Source organism: Physeter macrocephalus, chromosome 20 (assembly GCF_002837175.3).
Source record: "Physeter macrocephalus isolate SW-GA chromosome 20, ASM283717v5, whole genome shotgun sequence".
Classification (NCBI taxonomy): Eukaryota; Metazoa; Chordata; class Mammalia; order Artiodactyla; family Physeteridae; genus Physeter; species Physeter macrocephalus.
The window spans coordinates 32,191,602-32,216,302 of NC_041233.1; the positions used below are offsets into that span (position 1 = coordinate 32,191,602).

A 24,701-nucleotide genomic window follows, 5' to 3' on the forward strand; every position below is an offset into this window, starting at 1 on the left:
AAATGACTTTATAATCTAGGTTTTTAAAAAATGGAATGCAAAATATTGATGTTCCATAGAATAATAACAACAGTTACCATATATTAGATAGAACCAAATTAAACGGCCAATGTCCAGCCATTTATTGCCCCCATGGCAATTTTATATTGGTTCAGACCAATACTTAATGATTACTCCAAGTTAGGCACTGCAATACTCTGTATATTCTAACTCACTCAATCCTCACAACTTCTGTACAGTGAAGTTCATGGTTGCCTCATTACAAGTAAGGCATTCTCTGCTTTCAGGAGTTAGGCTGGAATTCTAGATCCTAAATCCAGGCTAAGTGGTAGAAGACAGGGTAGGTTTGGAGAAAGTGCGTTTGCCTTGCAGTACGTGGGATATACATGACAGAGGACCCAGGGAGCTGCGGGGGCTGCCTTCATGGTTCCGTTATCTTGTTCGTTCAGGTTCTCCAGCAACATCTACGTCACTAAATTAAAGGACTTTGTTTTATTTGGCCTCTTAGAAGCATTCAGTAGCCTATTTTTCTAGAAAAAAAAAAAACCCTGTATCTTTTCTTCCATGGCACTATCAGGTTTTATTACTGTTGTTTTATTTTCCTTTTATTTATTTATTTTTTTCTTGCCTGGTTGGCTGCTCCTTTTTTTTTTTTTTTTTTTTTAAATCCCCTCTGCAGGATCCTTGTCTACCCTTCCATGAAATTTTGGAGTCTCTCAAAGCTCTATCTTAGAATAGAATGCCTAAGATTCTCTTATTACTCTATATTTTCTCCTGGGGCTGTCTTATCAGCACACTTGGTTTCAGTATATGCATAACCCCAAATATTTTTATCCGGAACCCTGTCTCCTCCTCTTAACCCAGATCTATACATGTAAATGTCTACTTTACACTGCCACTTGGCTATCTTATAGGCTTTTAAAACTCACCAACTCCAAAGCTGAATTTGATATCTTTCCTTTCAAGTCTGATCCCTCTCCAATAAGCTCCATCTTAGTTAAGAGCATCATCGTCTAGTCCCTTAAGTATTTTCAGCCTAACTGCTGGGCTTCCCTAGTGGCTCAGTGGTTAAGAATCTGCCTGCCAATGCAGGGGACACAGGTTCGAGCCCTGGTCTGGGAAGAGCCCACATGATGCGGAGCAACTAAACCCGTGTGCTACAACTACTGAGCCTGCGCTCTAGAGCCCGCGAGCCACAATTACTGAAGTCTGTGCTCCTAGAGCCCGTGCTCCGTAACAAGAGAAGCCACCACAATGAGAAGCCCGCGCACCGCAACAAAGAGTAGCCCCCACTCACAGCAGCTAAAGAAAGCCCGCGTGCAGCACTGAAGACCCAGTGCAGGGATAAAGTAAATGCTGAGTCCTGTTAGAAGGCCATTATATCAGCATAGACATGATGGATGTTTCTATGATAACAGTAACCACCATGATGGGCAGTAAACAGAAGTGAAAGCAGTTAGGAGCCAAAAATAAATAAATATATATATTTATTTATTTAAAAAACCTAACTGCTTTCACTTCTGTTTACTGCCCATCATGGTGGTTACTGTTATCATAGAAACATCCATCATGTCTATGCTGATATAATGGCCTTCTAACAGGACTCAGCATTTACTTTATCCCTTCTAATCTTTTCTGTAAATTGCAGGAAAAATAAATGTAAATATTATCACATCACACTCCTCTTCTTTCAAATTTTTCAGTACCTTCCTGCTGTTGTAAAGACATGTTCATTGTATACCATGGTCCTGTTTTTTCCGTGTTGCTCCGCTAAGCTGGGAGAGTATAGAAAATAACTTGTGCAAAGGCCCTGGGGTAGAGTAAATAACTTCCCGATTCCTGAACACGCCATTTTATCTCCTATCACAGGGCCTTTGCACAAGCTGTCTTCTCTTCCTGGACCACTTTGCCCATCCCCATTCTTCTTGCTTAGTTGGATCCTATTTTATACTTAAAATCTCTGGTCTCTGTGAATAGGTCAATTTTCCATACTATATTATTTTGTAGGATTATATACCTCCTTGTTATAACATTTATTACAGTCAGCATTTCATATCATTGCCTTTATTTAGACAGAAAATTGAAATTTATAAAGGGAAAGTAGTATACCTTTGGTTACTCATATTAAAGGTGGCTAAAATTAAATAAAGTCAGATCCAAAATTGCCAGACTCCCAGCCCCTGGCTTCCTGCTCCTCATTGTGCTGGTTCTTGTGTAGCACTCTGAAGCAAAGGCATGAGAGCACCATCATTGTAACTACACCTGGGTCTATAAATCCACTCGCAGTCTTTGGAGTTTTAATTTCACTCTTTATTTTGAACTCAGAAATGATTCTATGCATTTCCCCAGGCTATATTTGACTAGCTTTAAAAACTAACAAAAACACCCAGTAGATGTTATGCGGAGATCATTGTTTAGTGGATACAGTCTTATTTCTTTTGTTTTAACAGGTATTATTATCCACCATTTTCGTAGTTCTTTTTATTGGCAGAAGCAGGGTGGAGTAGATTCTTATATGTAAATCATGCTTATCCCATTAGAGTCATCAACTCACAGCAATTAAGTGAAATGGAATTCTTTATAAGTTGGTACATCTACTTACTTGTTTCCAAATTCAGTTGGAAGATTTAATGAGCTTACAAATGTGGATGGAAAGGGCAGATGGCAAGATGCCCTAACAAGGTCTCAATGACACGTTTTTTTATCTCTTTAATTTGAACCTTTCAAAATTTAAAATGTCAACCAAGGCTTGCCAGGGCAACACGATTGCCCCTATTCATTTAATCAGAAATGTGGATAATGTGGTATTTCTCTTAGGTTTACTTTCTGTTTTTTGATACTCCAGTCTGAATAAAGACATTGAAAATGGAAATAAAGCCTAAGAGGGGAGAGAAGAGAGGATAGTTCTTCTAATACATTGTTTCCCAATACACTGCTGCAGGAAAATACTTTAAAATGTACAGTCGTATCTGAAGAGAGGATACAGTGCATGATGTCAGGAAAGAAGGAAAAGAGAGAGAGAGAGAGGGAAGGAGGGACGGAGGGAGAGAGAATGAAAAGAAGGGAAGGAAAGGAAAAAGGGAGGGGTAGAGAGGGAGAATGAAAGAAAGAAAGGAAGGGAGGGAGGAAGGAAGGAAGGAAGGGAAAGAGAGAGAGAGAAAGAAAGGAAGGAAGGAAGGAAGAAAAGAAAGGGAAAGACTATAGTCTCTGTGCTGTATAAAGAGAGAAATAAAGACAAGAGGAGGATAATTAACAGAAAGAAAGCTCTGAGATCTATGAATAAAAAGGTCTTGATGAGATGGAAGAACTGTTTCAGTAGACATATTTCAGAAAACGAGCTAGAAGTGTAAATGTCAATGTCTGAAAAGTGAAATGCTTGTTTTTGAATTCTTGTCATTTTTTGCAATATAAGATGCTCTAAGATATGACCTTGGTAGTAGAGGTTGAGGTTACTGTGCCAGATCGTTGGTATTGAGGAATGAGTAAATATTCACATGTATATTGAAGTTCTCTTTCATTAATGATGTCAATCATAGTAATGGGTGGATGAATGGGAGACTGACGGCCAGGGACCAAATCAGAAAATGCAGTGGCATCAGTATCACATAAATTGGAATTCATCACTGGCATAGGAAAGTTCTGATAGCAGATTATTTTGGGCCCCACCATAATTTTTTAAATGTATGTTCCCAGTATGTTCTCAAGTCATGAAATGTCTTTTGATAATAAGATTCATAATTGTGATATCTGTGTATGAGTTCTGATTTAGCCATGCACATACAAAAAGAAACAAAAGCAGCTGTCCTATAGACCATTGCAAAGAAACTGAATCATGATAACATCCTCATGTTTGCCGTGCTAACATCCGGTCTAATTCTCTTTTTCAAATTCACAGAGAGTGAAGAAGTTTATCAGAGGCAGGTGCTGTCAATTTCATGTATCATCTTTGGAATTGTCATCGTGGGCATGTTCTGTGCAGCATTCTACTTCAAAAGCAAGTAAGACCATTTCTCTCAGTGTTAAAAGGTTACTTCTCAGAGGAAGTACTTTGTCTTTCTTTAAAGTGCTGAGCTCAGTACTCAGTCTGAGCTCCAGGCAGAGGGAATTTGTGCAAATTGTGTCCATCAGACTTCCATAAGTAACTCTCAATCTTGTGTAGCCTGTGGTGAATGTGTACAGTGTGTGCATGCGTGTATGTGTGTGTGGTTTATCTTTGATGCACATAGCGATCATTCCTCTCTGTGATCATGAACACTCTGTGTTCTTTGCACTTTTGATTGCCTGCCAGAATTAAAGGCTCAACATTTGCCTGTCACTAAGGGGTTAACTCTTCTGGAAAGAGGTCACTGCTATAGACCTAAACATTATCAACTAGTATCTAGCCTTTCATGGGAAAAAAAAAAAACAAAATTTCCTTTTATAGTGTTTTTACCTGCTACCCGTCAAGGTTTTAGCCAAATATGAAGTATGAATACTGTAAAATCTACTTTGCTTCACCCTTTAGTATGCATGTCTAGAATATGCCCTACACTTACCTTGCCAAGAAACCAAACCGTCTGCCAAAAGCACTGCTTTTTTGGGGCTAATAAGGTAGAATTTAAAATATACATATATATGTATATAAGTATGTATGTATATATACATATATATTTACTCCACATAACTTTGGTAGAGGTATTTTATTTATGTAAATGACATAATCTGCACTTAAAATAAGAAATGCAGATAAAAATATTAAATTCCTTGGTTTCTTGGAACGTATGCTGGCCTTGAGAAGTTGGCACAGATTCTGTTCCTACAGCTTGTCAGAAATCCAAGCCAACATGTGATTGCTTTTCATTGGACCTGTATTTTTCTACCCATTTGCTCTTCTAAAAATGGACCAATTTCCAAATACAGTCTGTGATACCTGTCTTCATGTTGTATATGTTGATCTTTAAAAAGAACAGCGATTAATGATTTAAAAAAATAATGGAAACTCGGGTATGAATCCAGAATTAGTGACTATTATTTTTTAATACACTATTTCAGAATAGGTTTAGATTTGCAGAATTACCGTGAAAATAGTACAGATAGATCCAATGTACTAGAATGTACACTGCCCAGAGAGAGTCAGGACTTACCCCAAAGCTTGCATTCTCTTGCTTATGTATGTTTTCCTTCCCATAATCCTTCAGATGCTGCCACTCCGGTCCTTTCTCCATTCTCTTGTCACCCATGGTATGGCATGACCTCACCCGATGGAATATTACAGCACATTGTTAGCTGATGAAAGTTTGAGTGTAGGTAACATGAAGAGGTAGAAGCGAGGAGTACCTTCTTGAATTTAGGGGATTTTCTGACTGAGTTAATTGAACCCCAACAAGGGCTTTGAAGGGCACACCGAAAGAAATTCTTTTCTCCTCACTCCCGATAAGCCCGTATATTCCTATGAATAGTTAATCAAACTATTAATTGAGCCTTTCATATCTGACTGATATGGCTCGCATAGCAACTATAAATTCTTCTAGGTTTTCTTTTTACTTTTAACTCATATGGGCTAAGAAGTGTAAGGCTGGGAGTCCTTAGTAGACTTTGGAAATGCAAGACATGATTCGACTCTAAAAATGGGATCAGAATAGGAGAAGAGATGTTCTAGGAGCAGACTGTTATGTTCTAGGGACAAATAATTATCACAACCGGGAAAGCACAGGAGGAAAAAGGAGAACTGGTGCTACCAGTAGAAAGCAGATGTGCTCATAACTTGCCCTGACTATAGGTTATCACCCTCTGAAGTAAGAGATTTTAGATCACAAAGCAAGGCTCTTAAGGACAGGCAATGGATGTTCTGGTATGATGCTATGATCCTCTTCAGCTGTGGAGGTCTTAGTCCCCCATTTGCTAGTACACAGCTATAAGAGTTACCTGACCCGAGATAGCCAGCATCCAATGACAGGTCAATGTGAAACTTTGAAGGCCTAGACCTTTGCCCCAACTTGGGGTGCAAGGCCATGCCAGTTTCAGAGCTCCCCATGGGATTTGCGGAGGTCTTCACTGAGACTGTATCACATTCCAACTTCTCTCTCTGCCCAGTCCTGCTTCCTTCCCTTCATTTCCACAGACATTGATCCAAAGAGCCCTCCCTAATAAAAATCCTGCACGCTATCTCCATCTCAGTGTCTGCTTCCCCAGGAAGGCAACCTGCAACATTACAAAAAACGTCTCCCGATGGACTGGTGATGCCTGATATTCCACCACTATACACCTCATTTCTTTCTGATGAATTGAGCCAGAGCAACTTAAAACTCACTGAACTATAGAATCACACCGACATTGTTAGGCTAGTAGGTTCCAGCGTGAAATGCCCGTATCTTGTCTTCCCCAGAGCAACTGCTCTCATGAGAGAGCTAATGGTATTGCAGGCAGACGCTTCTCACTTCCTTTCTTCCCATTTGCTGAGGGGAGGAGGAAAAAGCAAAAATGTGTGCGCTTGGGAGATCAGAGGGATGATGGGGAAGGAGGCAGGTTCAGAAAAGAAAGCCCATTTATTCTGGAATATTAGTGAGTCAGTACGGGAGCAAGAAGAGAGTAAAGGAAAGCAAATTATAAAAAGGATTTAGGAAATGCAGTCAGAAATTTTTATGAGGAAAATTCCTTTAGAATTTTACATTTCCCAGACGCCGAATTATGGAATTACTGAAAAGATCATTAGTATTGCTACTATTTAGTTCTTAGGAAATTAATTGTGTCCTGACTCTGTGCCAAGCCCCCTTTTACTACTCGATGATCATTCATTCAGTAGAACTTCCTCATCTCCAGTTTGCTTCATCAGTGAATCACTGATAGGATTTTGTGGCTATCATGTGCTTCTTAAAATGCTGATATGTTAGATTTGTTTCTAACAATAGGCTACAGATTAGCTGTTAGGAAGTAGATTATTACAAGTGCATTAAAGCAACTGAGATAAAAGTCCCCCAAATAATTGAAAAGATAAAAGAAATATTTAAACAGAGCTACATCACACCAGTATTGTAAATTCAAAGGAGATAATGATGCTCCAAGCCTCCAAATCCTGTAGCAAATACTGTGACTTGCTTGTGAGAGAGGCAATTAACAAGATCTCTTCTTTTATCTTGGAGCCAGGGTTCTAATTCCTCTGCAGCATCTGCCCATACAACTAAGCATGTGTTCTCACATTTAGTTTCCACAATATTTATGGAAGAGAGCTTTTCCAAACTCCATTGACAGATGAGGAAACTGAGGCTCAGAGAAGTTTTGGAAATCAATCATTTTGATTTGGGGAATCAAAGCAAAGCTGGTGGGTGGCAGAGCCAGAATTCAAATCTCAGTCACTGTGATACTCGAGCCCATGGTGTATAGAGTGCTGTCTCTACCTGGAAAAACTCACTGCAAGAGATGGTGCACAGTCTCCACCAAAGGCTCTCTCCTAGGCAAGGACCTTGGAGAAGAAGCAAAAAAGTCTAGGGGGGATGATTCTGCAAAGTTTGTTTGCTTGTTTGTTTGTTCATTTTATAGGTACTGAGTCTTCTGCTGATAGATAATTGCTGTAGAGCTCTTGGGAGAGAGCAGCTAATAAGCCAGTAATTTGTCACATCCTTCTGATATAGCCACTGAATGGTCAGAACAACAGTCACTCCACATATGCAGAAATATTTTACCTGGAGTCCAAAACCTGAGAATAATCTCAGCCTTCCCATCAAGAAGCTGCATGACCATGGGCAAGTGGTTTGACAGTCGTGAGCAGTGGCTCAAAGTGCAAAGTACACAGCCAGACGCGCTGGGTTCAAATCCAGCTCTACCACTTACTAGCTATGTGACTTTGGGCAAATTATTTAACTTCTCTGGGCCTCAGTTTTCTCATCTGTTAAGTGAGTATAGGATTAATGCCTCATCACACATGAATTATCGTGAAGAATAAGTAAGTTGAGACATGTAAAAACACTTAAAATGATGCTTGGCACATAGTAGGTGCTCTTTAAGAGTTAACCATTTTTATTATTTACAAAAGTTCTAATAAAAATCTACATTCAGGGCTGATGGTAAAAATAAATGAACTGTTTCTAAACTGTAAAAAAGAAAATATACCCCTGTTATGGTATATGTGCAAGCTATGGCACATAGCTTGTGTGGCAGTCAAGCCACACTTATTTGAATTGGATAAATATAAATGTAATTTTGCAAGTATGTTATATGTGGTTGCTAGGTCCAAGCTTCAAAGTTTTCCACTTGTCACTTCTTCAGAGCATTCCTAATTCTTTTCAGTAGAGCACTCAGGGATAGGGACCTCTTGCATCCAATAGGGACAGGACAAGGAATTACATTTCTGTCTGCCTTTGGAGTGCCACTGGGTGTGAATCCTGGATGATAACAGATAATGCCAGTATTTCTTGGTGGGGTTGAAGATGAAGGGAGGATTCTCTTTGTTAAGTGAGTTTATCTAGCTTTAGCAAATGACAAACATAGATGTTGGGAATGAATGAACCTCAAAAAATATGAATAGAATAAATTTATGTAACTATTTATACATGGATTTATTTAAACCTGCAGGAAACATGCTAAGCAAATTCAAGAGCAACTGAAAGAGCCACATAACAAAAACTACAGTCTCAAAGCATCCAGCACAATGGCAAAGTCAGAGAACTTGGTGAAGAATCATGTCCAGCTGCAAAATGTAAGTTACATGTCTATACATCTCTTCCCACAGTCCATCTCAGTGCTTCCAGTCCAGAGGGGATGGGGAGCCTGTGATCAGACTTGCATATTTTTTTCAGTACTCTGTAGATTTTTCCTTAAATCATGTTGCATTTTCGTGTGCGCACACAAGGACTGGATAAAAGAAAGAAAAATTAAATCTCAGCTCTTGATTACAATCTGTAATATAATTAATCTCTGGAAGCAAAAAGAGCTTCAGTTGTTTGTTCCATAATCTCTTACTGAATCCTTACTTGTCAGAAATTGCGCTGGGCACTAGGGGTACCATGTTCCCTACTGTAGGAAACTGATAGAGTAAAAAATACAGACACCCAGAGGAGGCTTGTAGGATGAGATGGTTGATATTGCAGCAGAGATTGGAGAAGAGACCAAAAGGAGATGGTGGGGGTAGAAGTGGAGGCAGCCAAAATTCCAGGCTTGAACAGGATTTTGAAGAATATGAAAGGTTCATCAGAGAGTCAAAGAGCAAAGAACACAAGACTAGAACAAAGAGAAAGAATAAACCCATGGAATCCTAAGAATACATGCTGTGTTCAGGCAACTCTGAGTTAAGGGGTGTGAGAGAAATCAAAGGTCAGAAACATGGGAGGGGAGAGTTGTGGTCCCAGAGTTGGGACTTCCTAACACCAGGCCTTAAACAGATACCAGAACTTGAAGTTAAATAAATGCAAGCTCTTTGAATCCTACATTCTTTCTAAAGTGGTTTTAAAAATTTCTGAGATATATTACAAAACACTAAATTAAAGACAAGCAAATGCTCCCGAACAGGTCCTGCTGCTTGCAGCTTGAAAGAAAGCCAATACTCCAGAGACAAGTGTAACTCCCAAGATTTTGCTCCGTGAAAGTTTTTAAGAGAGAATCGAATCATTGGCGGGTTTGTGGGGGGTGGGGGGTGGGGGGAAGGGAATCAGTGCCTTCGTAATCTTCCACTGTGTGCAGACTTTCTTCTGATTGGTTTGTGGTGAGGTAACAGGGTGGTAGTCCAGGAATCTGGTGTTCAGAGTGAAGTTGCCCTCCTCTACCTAGGAAGGGGCCTTAGTTCCTGCAGAAGAACTCAAAGGTATCGTTATGAATATTTCATGAGAAGGAACCAGGCCCCTGCCCCATGCAGCACTGTTGTTTCTTGACTGCTCCTCTTTGTTTCTGCATTCCCTCCCTTCCCTGATTAGTAACTGTTTGAATCTGCTCTTTGGAACTAAGGGAGGGTCAAGGAAGCTGAATGAAGCCTATTTCCTACAAACAAGAAATGAGGACACAGAAAGGATTTGTATCCGGCAGGGCCCTACAGGGTCCTGCTCCATTTCACAAATGCCATATAAGACATACTGGAAGATTCCTATCAGGGTAGCAATTCTTTGTCCCCCACCAGACTGCACTTCCAGACTCTGAGACACAAAACGAAAGCACAAAGGCCATGATATAAACCTAGTATTTGAGTATAATATGCAATCACCCAGGACACATTGACACCCCTCCAAATGCTTGAATCACTGGGAATTTAAACATCATTTGTGATTTTAGGAAATCATTACCGCAAAATTCGCCATTATGCTATGCGTGACAGATGTACTTAGATGTTTAATGTGGAATTCATAAATCAGAATTGCTTCCCAACAAAGTTTTGTTAAACTTGTAATCATGGCTGTGTGTAGGGATTGTTCTTTTCAGAAACAGGGTGAATGCTTTTGCTAATGATTTCTAATGAGTATTATCCCATCATTGTAAAAACAAATGCAGTGATGGAGGGCTTCTTTGCAACTGAACCTGTCAAAGATAAAGCCAGAGTCTAGTTAAAGTAGTAAGGACAGACTTTTGATCAGTAATATACTGTTGCATTACGGAGGAGAATCTAGTTTGAACTGAACCCAACTTCCATTCATACAGAGGTGACTGGGAGTTTTAAAAGGAGAATGAGGGAGTAGGGAGGGGAAACAGTAGGGGCTTGACAGAGTCAGGGAGGTGACAAATTACAAAGAGTTGGTCATAGAAATGCGATTAGGCCAGCTTTGTCTGTTAGCTGGCCATTATTGAACTTAGGATCCTGTTGTTGCAGGAAAAATGGGGTGCAAGAGGATGGTCATGCCCCAGGTCTCGGGTGAGTCCCTGGGACGGGCCGCCAAGTGAGGGTCCTTGGCTTTGCTTAGGAAAGAATTCAAGAGCTAGCCACAGTAAAGTGAAAGCAGGTTTATTTAGAGAGATACACACTCATAGACAAAGTGTGGGCCATCTCAGAAGGCAAAAGGTGGCCCCAAAATATGGGGTGGTTTGTTTTTATGGGCTAATGAGTGAGAGGATTATTCCAACAATTCAGGGAAGGGGCAGATATTTCCAGGAATTGGGCCACTGCCCACTTTTTGGCCTTTTATGGTTGGCCTTGGAAGTGTCATGGCGCCTCTAGGTGTGTCATTGAGATGCTAATGCATTACAGTGAGCATATAATGAGGCTCAAGGTCTAGTGGAAGTCGAATCTTCCACCGTCTTGGACCTAGTTGGTTCTAACTAGTTTATGTTTTGTCCTCTTCTTAATAGTTGTGTCATTCTTTTAAAGGCTGTGCCTTGCCCCCTTCCTTCCTATCTCACTGTCCTTCTACAGAGACTGGGAGACTGAGTCCCTATCCTTCCTAATGATTACATTTCAAATAAATTGTCTTTTAGGTCCATGAAAAAGATTTTCCCCAGTTGTAGGAGATACATAACACATCTCAAAGGGAAAAAGGAAGGTTCACAATCCTAAACCCTTTTAAGTAAATGCTCTGAGAAAGAGAGGTCTGAGGACTATCCTCAGGCATTGGCTAAAATGAATGGCAAATTCTTTTGGAGGCCTTGAGGGGCCTTTGTTGGTTTGTTTTTGGTGGTTTCTGGCAAGCATTTTAAGCGGGGGCTGCTAGGGATATAGCATTGTGAGCTGTTAGAACTATGTTAGAGTTTACTCAGGTCTTTCAGTGTGAGGGTGAGTGGATGAAATATTTAGGCAGAGGATCTGAAGTTTTTAAAGGCCATAGTTGAGGCCTAATGGAAAAAAGGCCTTAGAGGAGCCCGTCTAAACTTTGCTCAAGAAGAGAGTCTGTCGGTCCCTATGCATTTTATAGGGTTGCAGTCAGAACGCACACACAGTTTTGTATTCTTTCTCACCGAACATATGATCAATAGCATTTTCTCTATGCTTTTTGATCTCCACACATTCATTTGGGAGACTGCATAATGGCCCACAGAGTGGTCACCTCACAATTTACTTCTCCTTCCCCTCCCAGTAGACACTCATGTTTTCTATTGTTTAATTATTAAAATTAAAGTCTTCACTCATGGGTTTCCCGCACCCCTCATTTAATTGGAATTATTAGGATTAGGACAACAAGAAAGAAATTATCAACTGTAGGGTTGCAACACTTGAAAGACCTTTGGGTCCTATAGTTTTCTTTAATTTTTCTCTCTCTCTTCCCTCCTCTTCAGCCCACCCCTCCCCCAACATTCTGTATGTTGGCACAGGGCAGCAGAGGTTCAACTGGATCATTCCGCAAGAGCCCAAGATAGGAAAGTGTCTTTTTATATTCATTCTATTTTTGGATAAAGAGAGGATACATATGACATTTTATCTCTGAGTTGTGGTGTGGTCAGCTAGTGAAACTGTGCAACTCAGATTGAGAGTTGAACCCATATGCTGGGACTCAAACCCAGCCTAAACCCAGATTGGCACTTGAACCCACAATCTTTTAACTGAGATCATACACCTGGTCTCAGGACTTAATGAAGCTCAGGTTCTTTATGTCTCGTCACAGAAAGAATTCAGTGAGAGACAAAGTGATAGGTAAGAAGTGGATTTATTTAGAGAGATACACATTCCATAGATAGAATGCGGTCATCTCAAAAGGCAAGAACAGCCTTGGGAGAAACACATTCCACAGAGAGCATGTAGGCCATCTCAAAAAGTGAGAGGCCCCGAAATATGGTGTGGCTAGTTTTTATGGGCTGGGTAATTTCATAGGCTAATGAATGGGACGATTATTCCAACTATTTGGGGGAAGGGGTGGGGATTTCCAGGCCCACTTTGGGGCCTTTCATGCTTAGCCTCTGAACTGTCATGAAACCTGTGGGTGTGTCATTTAGCATGCTAATATATTACAATGAGCATATAATGAGGCTCAAGGTCTACTGGAAGTCGAATCTTCTGCAATCCTGGACCTAGTTCATTCTAACCAGTTTTTGTCATGTCCTATGGCTATGTCATTCTTTTTTTTTTTTTTTTTTTTTTTTGTGGTATGCGGGCCTCCCCGTGCTGTGGCCTCTCCCGTTGCGGAGCACAGGCTCCGGACGCGCAGGCTCAGCGGCCATGGCCCACGGGCCCAGCCGCTCCGCGGCACGTGGGATCCTCCCAGACCGGGGCGCAAACCCGGTTCCCCCGCATCAGCAGGCGGACACGCAACCACTGCGCCACCAGGGAAGCCCCTATGTCATTCTTTTAAAGGTTGTGCCCTGCCCTCTTCCCTCCTGTTTCATTAGGACAGCACATTTCAAGGGATCAATAGTCTGAAAGGCTACACAAAAACTGGGAGTTCAGGCAGAGAAAAGATGGGAGAGGAAGGTATTTAAGGACCCTGAAGAAAGAGCGCAAGGTGCATTGAGGAGACCAGTGCATGCCAGCCATAGCATTCTACACATTGGCGACTGGGCTCAAGTGACTCCTGAGCAGATCGCTTTACAAGACTAGTCTAAAATGAACAAGTTGCTTTCCCAAAGGCACATATCAATTTCAGTGCAAGAAAGCAATATGGTCCCTACCAGCTTTGTTATACCTTTGTCAGCATTTCTTTTGCTAATTTAATAGGAGAAAGTTGGATCCTTTAATTAAATTTCACTGTTTGAGAGGGTAGTATAATATCTGTTCATATATTTCTAGTCAGATTTCCACTGTGGTGAATTATATGCTGATACCCTTGCTCATAGTTTTATTATAAGAAGCAAATAACAATTTAACAGCAATTTTTCATGCCATATGTTATGGGAGAAAATAGTAATAGAGAATACATATCAATAATCCCTTAAAAAGAAATTGAAATGTTTAAGAACGTTTGCTTTCCTACAATGCTATGCTTAAGACATACAAGAAGCATACAGGACATCTGAGCAGTTGGTCAAGTAGCAAGTAGTCTTAGGAAAAGCAGTAATTTGTCATGTGGCTAAGAAATATCTGCATGCATATTCAAATGCAAATGTATTAAAAGAAAATTTGGAAAAGCATTTTTCTTTTGTAGGTCTATAGCTTTTTTCTTCAGACAAGAGCTACGAGGAAATACCAATGTTAATGATAACAGCAAAAAATGATAAATAAAAAAACGGTAATAATAACAGCAAATAACATGTACTGGGTACAGACTTAGAATCATGCTAAATAATATAAATACATAGCCTTATTTAGTCCTAACAACAACTACTTAGTTTACACCCACGATGTGCAGAAAAGGAATCTAGGACTCAAACAAAGCTTGAGAAAGTTCTGTCAGCAGCTAGCTAGCTAGTGAATAGCTAAGAACCAAACCCACATCTCTGTAACTCAGTGGTTCTCAACAGGGGGCAGTGTTGCCCCACAGAACATTTGGCAAAGTCTAGAAACACTTTGGGTGTTACAACTTGGGAGGGAAGTGCACAGGTGTCTATGAGTAGAGGGTGCTGATAAATACCCTGTAATGCCTGGAGCAGTCCCCCACAACAGAAAGTGATCTTTCCCAAATGTCAAGAGTGGTGAGAAAGTCTGGAGTCCAAGGTCAAGATGCAAGATGTGTCCACTAGGAGATTCTGACAGCCTAGCACGGGAGTTCTATCACCAGTGCCCACTTCAGGCATTTATTTCTACTGAGTGGAAGGAGACAGGTGACCCTGGTACACCATAATCCTTAGGAGGGAAAATTTCCTACTTTGCTTACCATATCAGGCAAATTTATCTTTATCTTATCTTGGAGCCCAGGTTAACTACTTACAATATCAGGCAAATTTATCTTTATCTTATCTTGGAGCCCAGGTTAACTACTTACAATATCAGGCAAATTTATCTTTATCTTATCTTGGAGCCCAGGTTAACTACTTGAAATTCTTTGCAGCGTTTAACAAATGAATTGGCTGTTTCTGGCACTCCCTTAAGTTCATTAAACATTCATGGGGAAGGGTTTCACTTGACAGTCATTTAACAAGATGTGAAACACCCAATCCAGTGAAGCAACATGATACTATGAGAACACTTGACTCAGAAGCTGCAGAACTAGACCTGGCAGTGCCTTAGAAGCACCTAGCCCCATACCATCCTTTACAAATGAAGCATTTGTAACTCAGAGAGATGAACTGACCTCATTTTCTGTGTCCCCAGTGAGAGAGAGAGAGAGAGAGAGAGAGAGAGAGAGAGAGAGAGAGAGAGAGAGAGAGAGCGCGAGCACGCACTGGGTCTAGAGTTATAACCTCCAGACCAGTCAAGGGAGTGAAACTTCCCAGCACCTAGTTCAGGGATCAGAAACAGAAGTCATCAAAAGAGAGATGATCTATTCTTTCTCTTAAAATCAAGGGAAAATATACATTAGTGAAAAGTAAAGGAACAAAATTATGTACCCCTTCCCACAGTTTTTTCAATAACCATCTTAGGAAGGATAGGTTTGTGGGAGTAACATTCAATGAGAAAGAACTGGAAGATAATATTTGCACGCTAAAGGAGAACAAGAAGAATTTAATGCCTAGTACAGCCTTGATAATTGGTAGAGAGAGGCATTTATTCTGTAATGCTTTTTGAATATTTTTTCTCTGTTGGACACTGCATGAAGATCTTTAAAGATACAAACGGGAGATGGATCCTGACTTCAGGGACCTCATGGGCTAGTGCTAGAAACAAACAAGTAAGCATATACTTTTTTTATCATGTGGATACATTAATTCAAATTGCTATCAGATAATGGAAAAGGACATCTAAAATTGGCTGGGGGAATCTGCGAAGCCCACCCCGAAGCAGGTGACATTTACACTGAGTCTTGAGAGTGAGTTGAAGTTCATCAGATAGTTTGATAGGGGTTGGTCAGAAGAGGAAATCTCTTTGAAGCATGAATCAAAGTTCATTTTGAATCCTTCTAATCTAAAACCTGATCTCTTGTTTTAAATATCAAATTCTAGCTTATGGATTTGCTATAGATTCATACATTCATCTGTTGATTCAAATATGTATTAAATATCTAGTAAGGACCAGGGATATCATGATGACCAAAAATGACAGTGTTCCTACTTTCAAGGAGCTTACTGATTACTGTAGGTGATAGATATTAATCAAAGAATCCCACAAACAAATGCGCCAAGGCCTACAGCCAATAGTGAACAGTGCTGTAGAGCTTACGGAAGGCAGGTCTGGGAGATAACCTGACAATAGGAACAGCTAAGAGCTCTCTGAGGAGAGGGAATAACATGTGCTCAGTTCCTCCTGGCTGAAGCGGGCCCCTGGTGAAGGTGAGGTGGTGGAGGGTGAGGGGTGGGGGCCGGGAGTGCTTGCTGTGCTGGGTGTCTGGAAAGGGTGTCTAGCTCTATTATTCCTCTTCAGTGGAATGCGTTAAAGTTTGACAGCAGTTGTTATAGTTCTTCTGACTCTGGTACATGGTGCAAACATTCTTAAAATAACCACAACTGTCGAGTTGTTTTTAATTACTCGTATTAGAGATCCGGATGAAACCATGCTCTAAAACATGTTATAACCACTCAGTCTCACGATCTTCTGGGCTCAAATCAGACCTGCAATAAAGAACTTTTTGACACAGACATAGGTGAGCTGAGAGCAATGCAGAGACAAGACATTGAAAACCTTAAAACCATTTTACAATATCCTCCCTCCTGGCTTTATTGCCTGGGGTTCCAGACCAGGTGATTATCAACTCTGTCAACACTGCTTTCCAACACCGACACGGCTTTCATTTAACTTTCTGAGTCTGACTCGGGCTGCTTGCAGGGGGCAGACCTGGAAACAGCATACCTTGCTGTACTTCCAACATGCTCCTGTTTCATCTGACAGTTCTATTGATTTTAGGGCACCACTAACAGTGTGCTAGGAGCAAGGCAGGTGATGGTGCAAACAACAGTGGGTGTCCTCAGCACCCAAGAACATTTCCACAGGAGGGCTTTCAGGGAAGCCAATCGGGATGAATGCTTCCCCATGAAATAACAGTATGACCAGGGTCTATGTGGGTGTTTGAAAGGAGAACGGCCGAGCTCATGCTGAAAGGACCAGTGAATGGTCTGTGCCATCTTCTTAAAGTGACATTACGTCAAATGGGGTTTTAACAAAACATGGACAAACACAAAATGTCAAAGATCTGTGTGAGTACAGGGAAGGAACATGGAGTCGGACAAACACAAAATGTCAAAGATCTGTGTGAGTACAGGGAAGGAACATGGAGTCAACAGCCATACCTTGTAACACTGTACAGAAATGTCAAGGGGGAGGGCCAGACATGCAGCTAGCCTGAGCACTTGAACTTCACTGGGGATACTATCAGATGGATGAGATAAAATTGTGCCCCCCTTAACTCCTCCCAGGGAGGAACTGCATACATTTTGGGAGGAACCATAATAAATGCTTTTAGCACAGATTATAAAATGTCCAAAGGCTATAATCCTGGTCAATTAAGCTGCCTTTAAGGAGAGTCTATGCAGACTGTTTTGCTGAGTGGGTTTTGCACCTTGAAGGCCTACCGCTAAGCTACTCAGGAAAATAAAGGAAAGCTGAATACTGCCTTTAGTCTCTAAATTATTATTTTTGGTATGTATCTTTTGCTTTAATTTTTTAAGTGAACTTTATTTTGTAGGACAGTTTTAGATGTACAGAAAAGTTGCAAAGTTAGTACAGAGAGTTCCCATATACGCTGTACCCAGGTTCCCCTATTATTAACATTATCCATTGATATGGGACATTTGTTCAATTAATGAACTCAAACTGATGCATTGTTATGAACGCAAATCCATGGTTTATTCAGAATTCGTTAGTTTTTACCTAATTACTTCTTCTTTTCCAAGATCCCATGTGGATACCACATCACGTCACATCACGTTTAGCTGTCATATCCTTTGGTTCCTCTTGGCTGTGATAGTTTGTCAGACTTTCCTTATTTTAATGATCTTGATAGTTTTGAGGAGTCCTGGTCAAGTATTTTGTAGGATGCTCCTCTACTGGAATTTGTTTGATGTTTTTCTGATTGGTTTTACGGGTTTTTTTAAGAAAGACAATACAGGTAAAGTGCCTTTTTCGTCACATCCTATCAAAAGTGCATTCTCTCAATATGATCTATCACTGTTGATGATTCCTTTTGTCATCTGTCTGAGGCAGTAATGTCAGGCAACTCCACTGTGGTGTTACTCTTTCTTCCCCATCCCTTTCTACAAAGTTCTCTTTAGAAGGAAGCAACCATGTGTAGTCCACACTTAAGGAGTGGGGAGTTATGCTCACCCTTTGTGAAGGCAGAGTATCCACATAAGTTATTTGGAATTCTACTGCAAAGAATTTGTCTCTTCTTATTGAGTGGAATGCGCTTCCCTTAGGGGAGATCAGGCTCTGGTAAAGTCTCTTTTCACTGAAAAGTAGACAGTTATAATGCAGAACATTGTACGTGCATTTCAAAATGGTTACTTTCTCATCAGAGACATGAGATGATTTTTTTGTTGTTGTTCTTTTTTATGAGAATCTGGTGTGGTCCTGGAGGAGGTTAAACTCAAGAAAGTATGAGAACACTCCCTAAGACTATAGCCCTGAGATAATTTTTACTTTCCCTCTAGTCCACGTGCAGATTCCAAAAACTTATTAAAACTACCACTTAAGTATTCCTACCAGTTTATGTTTCTGGAAGATTCTTCTGTAGGTAAGCTTGTTACTGACCAGGGTTCTTGGCCTCCCTCACTCGCTCCCTGTGGGGGAGGGGGCGAGCTGGTTCTTTATATGGGGTGAGGGTAGGGGTCGGGCCAAAGGGATGGCGTAGGTGGTGTGCCCACCCCCTTGGTGGTGCTGCGTGCAGGGCGCGTGCGCAGTACCCTGCTTTTGCTCCGGGAATCTCAGAAGTGGCAGTTGGGTTTTTGTATCTTGTCATTCATAATTTACCCCAACTGCGCATGTATGTAGTTGTTGCTTGAGGAGGCGTTTGTCCCCATGCAAGCACTGCAGCAAAGGATCCCAGGTCCCAGTCGGTCTCATTGCTCCTTGAGGGATTCTACACCCCTCATTCTTAAGGGTGAAGGGGCAGAAGGTCTCTTCTTCTGAAACTTCTTCCTGCTGGACAGGGGCCACAGACCCTAGCGTACCCTAGAGGCATAGAAGTCCCTTGTTGACTGTTCCAAGGACCTGTAGGGACCTGCGCCACCTTCCGCTGGAATGGGTTGAATTCCTTGAGCCATCGTGAGCCTTACTGAAAACGGTTGAAGCCTAGAAGACCCCAAACTTAACCAAAAGGTTAACCAAACTAGGGCCCAGAAGGAGAAGAACAACAATAGCCACTAAAGGGCCTAGAAAGGGAAGGAACCAAGTTAACTTTGGGAAGGCTTCCTAAAACTGTTGACCAGTGGAGGCGATATCACACTTGCCAAAATTGTGAAGCCACTCTGCTTGGGTGTATACTTACTGGTTTTTTTTTTTTTTTTTTTTTGGCTGCACCACACAGTTTGCAGGATCTTAGTTTTCCGACCAGGGATCGAATCCAGGCCCACAGCAGTGAAAGCTCGAAGTCCTAACCACTGGACCACCAGGGAATTCCCTTTATTTCCTTAATATTAACTTATACTTACTGCTGTACCTGGATCAATGCAACAGGACAGCTAGAAGTTATCACACAAACTCCAGCTAGTTCTGACAGAAGATAATCAAGAGCTAGACAATTGTCAAGAACTACATTAGCCAAAGAAACAAGAGGGGTCTTAAGTCCCATGAAGGCCTGCCCTGTCTGTTCCATCCTACAACCAAGCTGTCTGGTGAGATTTCTCAGTGTTACTTCATGATAGGTAAAGCGTCCCCATGGAGCTGCCAGTCCTATGGCCAGCCCTGCCCCTGCTAAGATCGTTCCTAGTGCTTTCCAGGTTCGGTTGTGAGCCGGAGTGGTCCTGTTATAAAGTCATCTCTGTGGTCCCTAGAGTGCACTCTCCTATGAAGTGGACATTATCAGTGCATTCATAGGCCATAGCTTGGTTGGAAAAGGACAGGGCCTGGCCATAATTGCACAACATATGATGGTTTGGGTGTCTGCAGAGGAAAACAGACCCTTCTGGGATGCAGACCTGAATGTCTGTCTCATGGTTGTTAAGAGCAGACAGTCCCTGAAGGACAGAACTGTTGCTAGTACTTGAATAATTAGGGGATAGCAGACCATTTCATTGATAACTAAGTATATAAAGCTCTACAACATTTTTAATGAGATGCTCATGTATGATCCTGCTGACATCATCAGAGGGTCACACCCAATAGGCCAGATCACTATTTGCCTGGTATCCCACAGGTGGGTCCAATTGGATTGACCAGGTGGATGGGATGTTTCCTTCTCACCATTCACATTCCACTTCTGTGTTGTTTAGGGGTACGAGGCCAGAGTATGAAACAAGGCACCAGTGGGTAAGGTTGAAAGTACAGTTTAACCCCATATAAGTGGCAGGATATCTGGTGTAATACCCTAGGGGGGGGTTCTCGGCGCATGGGAAACAAATTCAGTTTGTGCAGTTTAACATAAGGTACCCCATGCCTCGGGTCCAGGTGTATGAGGGAGGAAGCTTAAAGCATTGGAATAGACCACTGGAAGGTGCAAGTGTGACTAGCAGAGGTTGAGGGGATGACAGTTGTCCCTGATTTAGATCATTAATTACCATTGAAACTGGCAGCTTCAGGGGAAATGCAAGAGGAGGGCCAGTAGCCAGCTGGGGGTGTTGATGGCATATCCAGCATTCTTTCAAATTTTCCCCTTCAGATATGATTCTGGAAATGTTGATAAGTGTGGTTTCTTGCCGTTATCCCCTAGTTACCGGGACTAGTAAGGTGGACAGAGTCAATAGGAGGAGATTTTCTGTGGTGGAGTGTTTCCGTTAAACCCAGCACGGACAAAGGAGCTGCTTCCTTGGTGTGGGTGTCTGAGCAAACAGGCAGAATGCAAGCAAGGGTACAATAGAAAGAACGGCACAGAGGAGTCCAACCCGCCGCATCCTCTTATCTGTCAATGGTGCCTGTCTTTTGAATAGGTATCTCAGATTTTCCACCGGCTCACAGGTGTACTGTTCTGTTGTACCTGCGGGGGGTGAAAGCTTTACTGTGGGCAGATGTCTGTGGGCAGATGTACCCAACTAGAGATCCCTTGCAGTTTGACAACAGGGCGGGCGGCTAAAATTACTTTATAGGGGCCCTTCTATTTTGGCAATAGTTGGTCTTTTAGGGGACCCCTCTTTCCAGGTTTTAAGAAGAACTTGGTCCCCGGGGTTTATATGTGAAGGAACGGCCCCTTCCACTTATTGAGAGCTGGCTATGCCTGTTGGCATAGTCCTGGATTGCCTTCTGAATGTGTTCTAGATTAATAATATACCTCAGGGTCTGACTCACTTCCTCATCCAGTAGAATGTCAGTAGTAAGAAAAGGCCTCCCATAGGTCATTTCAAAGGGGCTAAGCCTCAGATTATAACTGGGGGCTACACGGACCCTGAGGAGTGCAATAGGAAACAGGTTGGTCCAGGCTTCATGAGTCTCTGGCAGAGCTTTGCTAAGGTTTTCTTTAAAGTATGGTTCATTTTCTCTACCTTCCCTGAAGACTGGGGGTGCCAAGAGGTGTGTAGCTTATAGTCTATCCCTAGGGCCATTGTGAGTCCCTGCGTGATTCTGGCTATAAAAGAGGGCCCGTTATCGCTCTGGAGGGGCTTTGGAAGTCCCAACCGAGGAATTATTTCTTTTAGAAGGGACTTACAGACTTCAGTAGCCTTTTCAGATCGAGTGGAGAAGGTTTCATCCCATCCCGTGAAAGTATCAACGAACACAAGGAGATATTTATATCCTGACAACAGGGGCATTTGGGTGAAATCTAACTGCCAGTCTTCCCCGCAGGTATGTCCCTCAGCATTGAACTGGCCTGAGTAACAAAGGGGGGATTGGATGGGCCTGTGGTTTATTACGGACACAGAAGCACAGGCGAGCGTTATTTGTTTTACTGTTCTTTTAATCCCCTTCCCTGAAAAAGCCTTTTGCATCAAGTCCCACAGTGCAGCCCTCCCGTAGCGGGTGGCATCAGGTAAGCTCTCAGTGAGTTTCCATTGTTGGACCTCAGGGATTAGAACCTAATTCTCCTTTTTATACAGCCTGTGCTTCCTTTCTCATAGCCCCATTTCTCAGCATTTTCTTGTTCCTGTGGGGAATACTGGGGAAGGCTAGGGAGTTCGGGGGGGGTGGGGAGCCAATCACTAGGGCCATAACTTGCTCAGGCTCTTGCAGTAGAGCTGCCTGTTTTGCAATTCAGTCAGCTTTGTTTGGCTCACGAAAGATCCATCCCTCTGATGGCCCCTACAGTGGATCACTGCCACCTGGGTCGGGAGCTGCACTGCTTCTAAAGAGCCAGAATTAAATCTTTATGAGAGAGTTTCTAGCGGTTAACATTCCTCTTTCTTTCCAAATGGCAGCATGAGCACGTAGTACATGGAACCTGTATGTCTAGGGTGGCAGGGCCTTGGCTTCTGTGACTTCACCGAGATTAACTATGGCATACCCCGCCTTTCGGGTTCCCATTTCTATAAAACTGCTCCCATCAGTAAACCATCTGACCTCAGGGCTGTCAAGAGGCTCACCTAGAAGATCAGACCTGCTGGAGTAAGTCTGTTCTATGGTCTCTATATACGAACGCACTAAGTCTCCACTCTCAACCTCTGGTTGCAGAGTTGCCGGGTTCAGGGTTTGGCACACCTTTAAGGTAATGTCGGGGGCGTCCATTAGGAGGGCCTGACAGCTTGTTAACCTTCCTCCAGTCAACTAATGATGTCCTGTGACTTCCAGTACAAACTGTACCTAATGAGGGGTTAATACATCTAGGTGTTGTCTCAGGGTGAGCTTGGAAGCCTCATTAACCAACAGGGCTGTGACAGCTACTGCCCGCAGGCAGCTTGGCCATCCCAGGGCCACTGAATCCAGTTGTTTTGAAAAGTAAGCCATTGGTCTCTGATCTGGTCCCAGCTTTTGGGTCAGGACTCCTAGCGCTATCCCTGACCTCTCATGAATGTATAGGGTAACAGGCTGGTCCAAATTTGGAAGCCCCCGTGCTGGTGCTCTACTCAACGCAGTCTTTAGAATCTCAAAGGCCTGCTGGTGGTCCCTATTCCATTGAAAGGGCTCCCTTTCTTCTCCCTTTAGAACCTCTTGTAGGGGTTTTGCTAGAAGGCCATAGTTTGGAACTCAGATATGACAGAACCCAGCCATCCCGAGAAAGCCTCCAAGTTGCGTCTTTGTGGTTGGAGATGGTAGTGCACTAATTACTGTTTTTCCATCTATGGCCAGGGCTCTTTCCCCTGGGGTCAAAACAAAGCTTAAATACTAAACCTGTTGCTGTGAGATCTGAGCCTTGGTTAGAGACACATTATATCCCCTTTTTGCCAGAAAGTTTAGGACCCTAGCAGTATATTGATCTGAATCTTGTTTGGTCTCACTACTTATCAATAAGTAGTGAGACCCTGCCACCCTAGACATACAGGTTCCATGTACTACGTGCTCATGCTGCCATTTGGAAAGAAAGAGGAATGTTAACCGCTAGAAACTCTCTCATAAAGATTTAATTCTGGCTCTTTAGAAGCAGTGCAGCTCCCGACCCAGGTGGCAGTTCCCTCAGTTCCCTTGCTAACACGTTTCCAAAAAGATGGGGGCTGTCCCGAAAGCCCTGCGGAAGCACTGTCCAGGTATATTGGGTAGCCTCCAGGGTGTCAGGGTCCCTCCATTCAAAGGCAAAAAGGCATTGAGAGTCTGGATGTAGGGGAATACAGAAAAATGCATCTTTGAGGTCCAAAAGAGAGAAATACTGAGCATTTCCCAATACTTGGGCGAGGAGTGTGTATGGGTCTGGCACCATTGGGTGAATAGGGATGATGGCCTCATTCACTGCTCGCAAGTCTTGCACAAACTGAAGCTCCCTTTAGGCTTCTGAACGGGGAGGATCAGGGTGTTGCAAGGGGATCAGCAGGGCCTAATGAGTCTGTTTTAGGAATTTGGTGAGCGGTGATTGGATCCCCGTCAGGGCTTCAGGCTTTAAAAGATATTGTCTCTTTCAGGGGCCTTTCCCTAGGCCTTAATCTTATTTTCATTGGGAAAACATGTTTTGCCCTTCCTGGAACCAAGGTATCCCAAACTGCAGGATCTACTTGTTGTCTAATTTCTTGTCGGGGGGGGTCTTGGGGAATCTTTTGATGACCAGCACATGGGTCATCTGGGGCTACTAACAGATGCACATTCTCTATTTGAATTTTCTACCTCATTGGACTACGAATATACTAGCTCCTAATTTATTTAGCAAATCTCTTCAAGGAGGGGGACAGGGCATTGTGGCATATACAAAAAGGAGTAATGATAATGGACCCGACTCTGCAGGCAAGGGGAGGTGTACATCGCCTTACCTTTGGCTGTCCATCAACTCCCGTCACAGTACAGTCACAGTTGGGGAGGGGGCCGGCCGGCCTAGTCACAACAGAGGAGGTGGCTCCAGCGTCTACAAGAAATTCAGTTCTCCTACCTGCCACGTCAAGGGTGACCTGAGGCTCCGCTGGAGTGATGAGGATGGAACGAATAGGATCTGGAGCCAGGCAGGCACTCGCCCCATCAGTCGGTGTGTGGTAATCTCTCATCCGAGAGATTCACAAGGAACTGGGGTTGGGGCTGCCCCTCTGGCGTCCCCCAGGAGGGCGCTCAGGACATTCCGCCTTCCGGTGCCCCTCCTTCCGACAAAAGGCACACTGGTTTGTGCCCAGGAGGCTTCTTGGTGGTCTGTCCAGCCTTC

General features: G+C 42.6%; 1 protein-coding gene across 3 annotated transcripts in view; it reads left to right on the top strand.

The window, feature by feature from the left end:
* The window catches only part of NRG3 (neuregulin 3), a 1,100,783-nt gene that overhangs the window by 1,057,548 nt on the left and 18,534 nt on the right, over positions 1-24,701 (top strand). For all 3 annotated transcript variants that reach the window (XM_055081126.1, XM_028481630.1, XM_024132139.1), the window contains exons 5-6: positions 3,896-3,998; positions 8,548-8,671. In XM_055081126.1, coding sequence (XP_054937101.1) covers positions 3,896-3,998; positions 8,548-8,671 — 227 coding nt within the window. The remainder of the gene's footprint in view (positions 1-3,895; positions 3,999-8,547; positions 8,672-24,701) is intronic.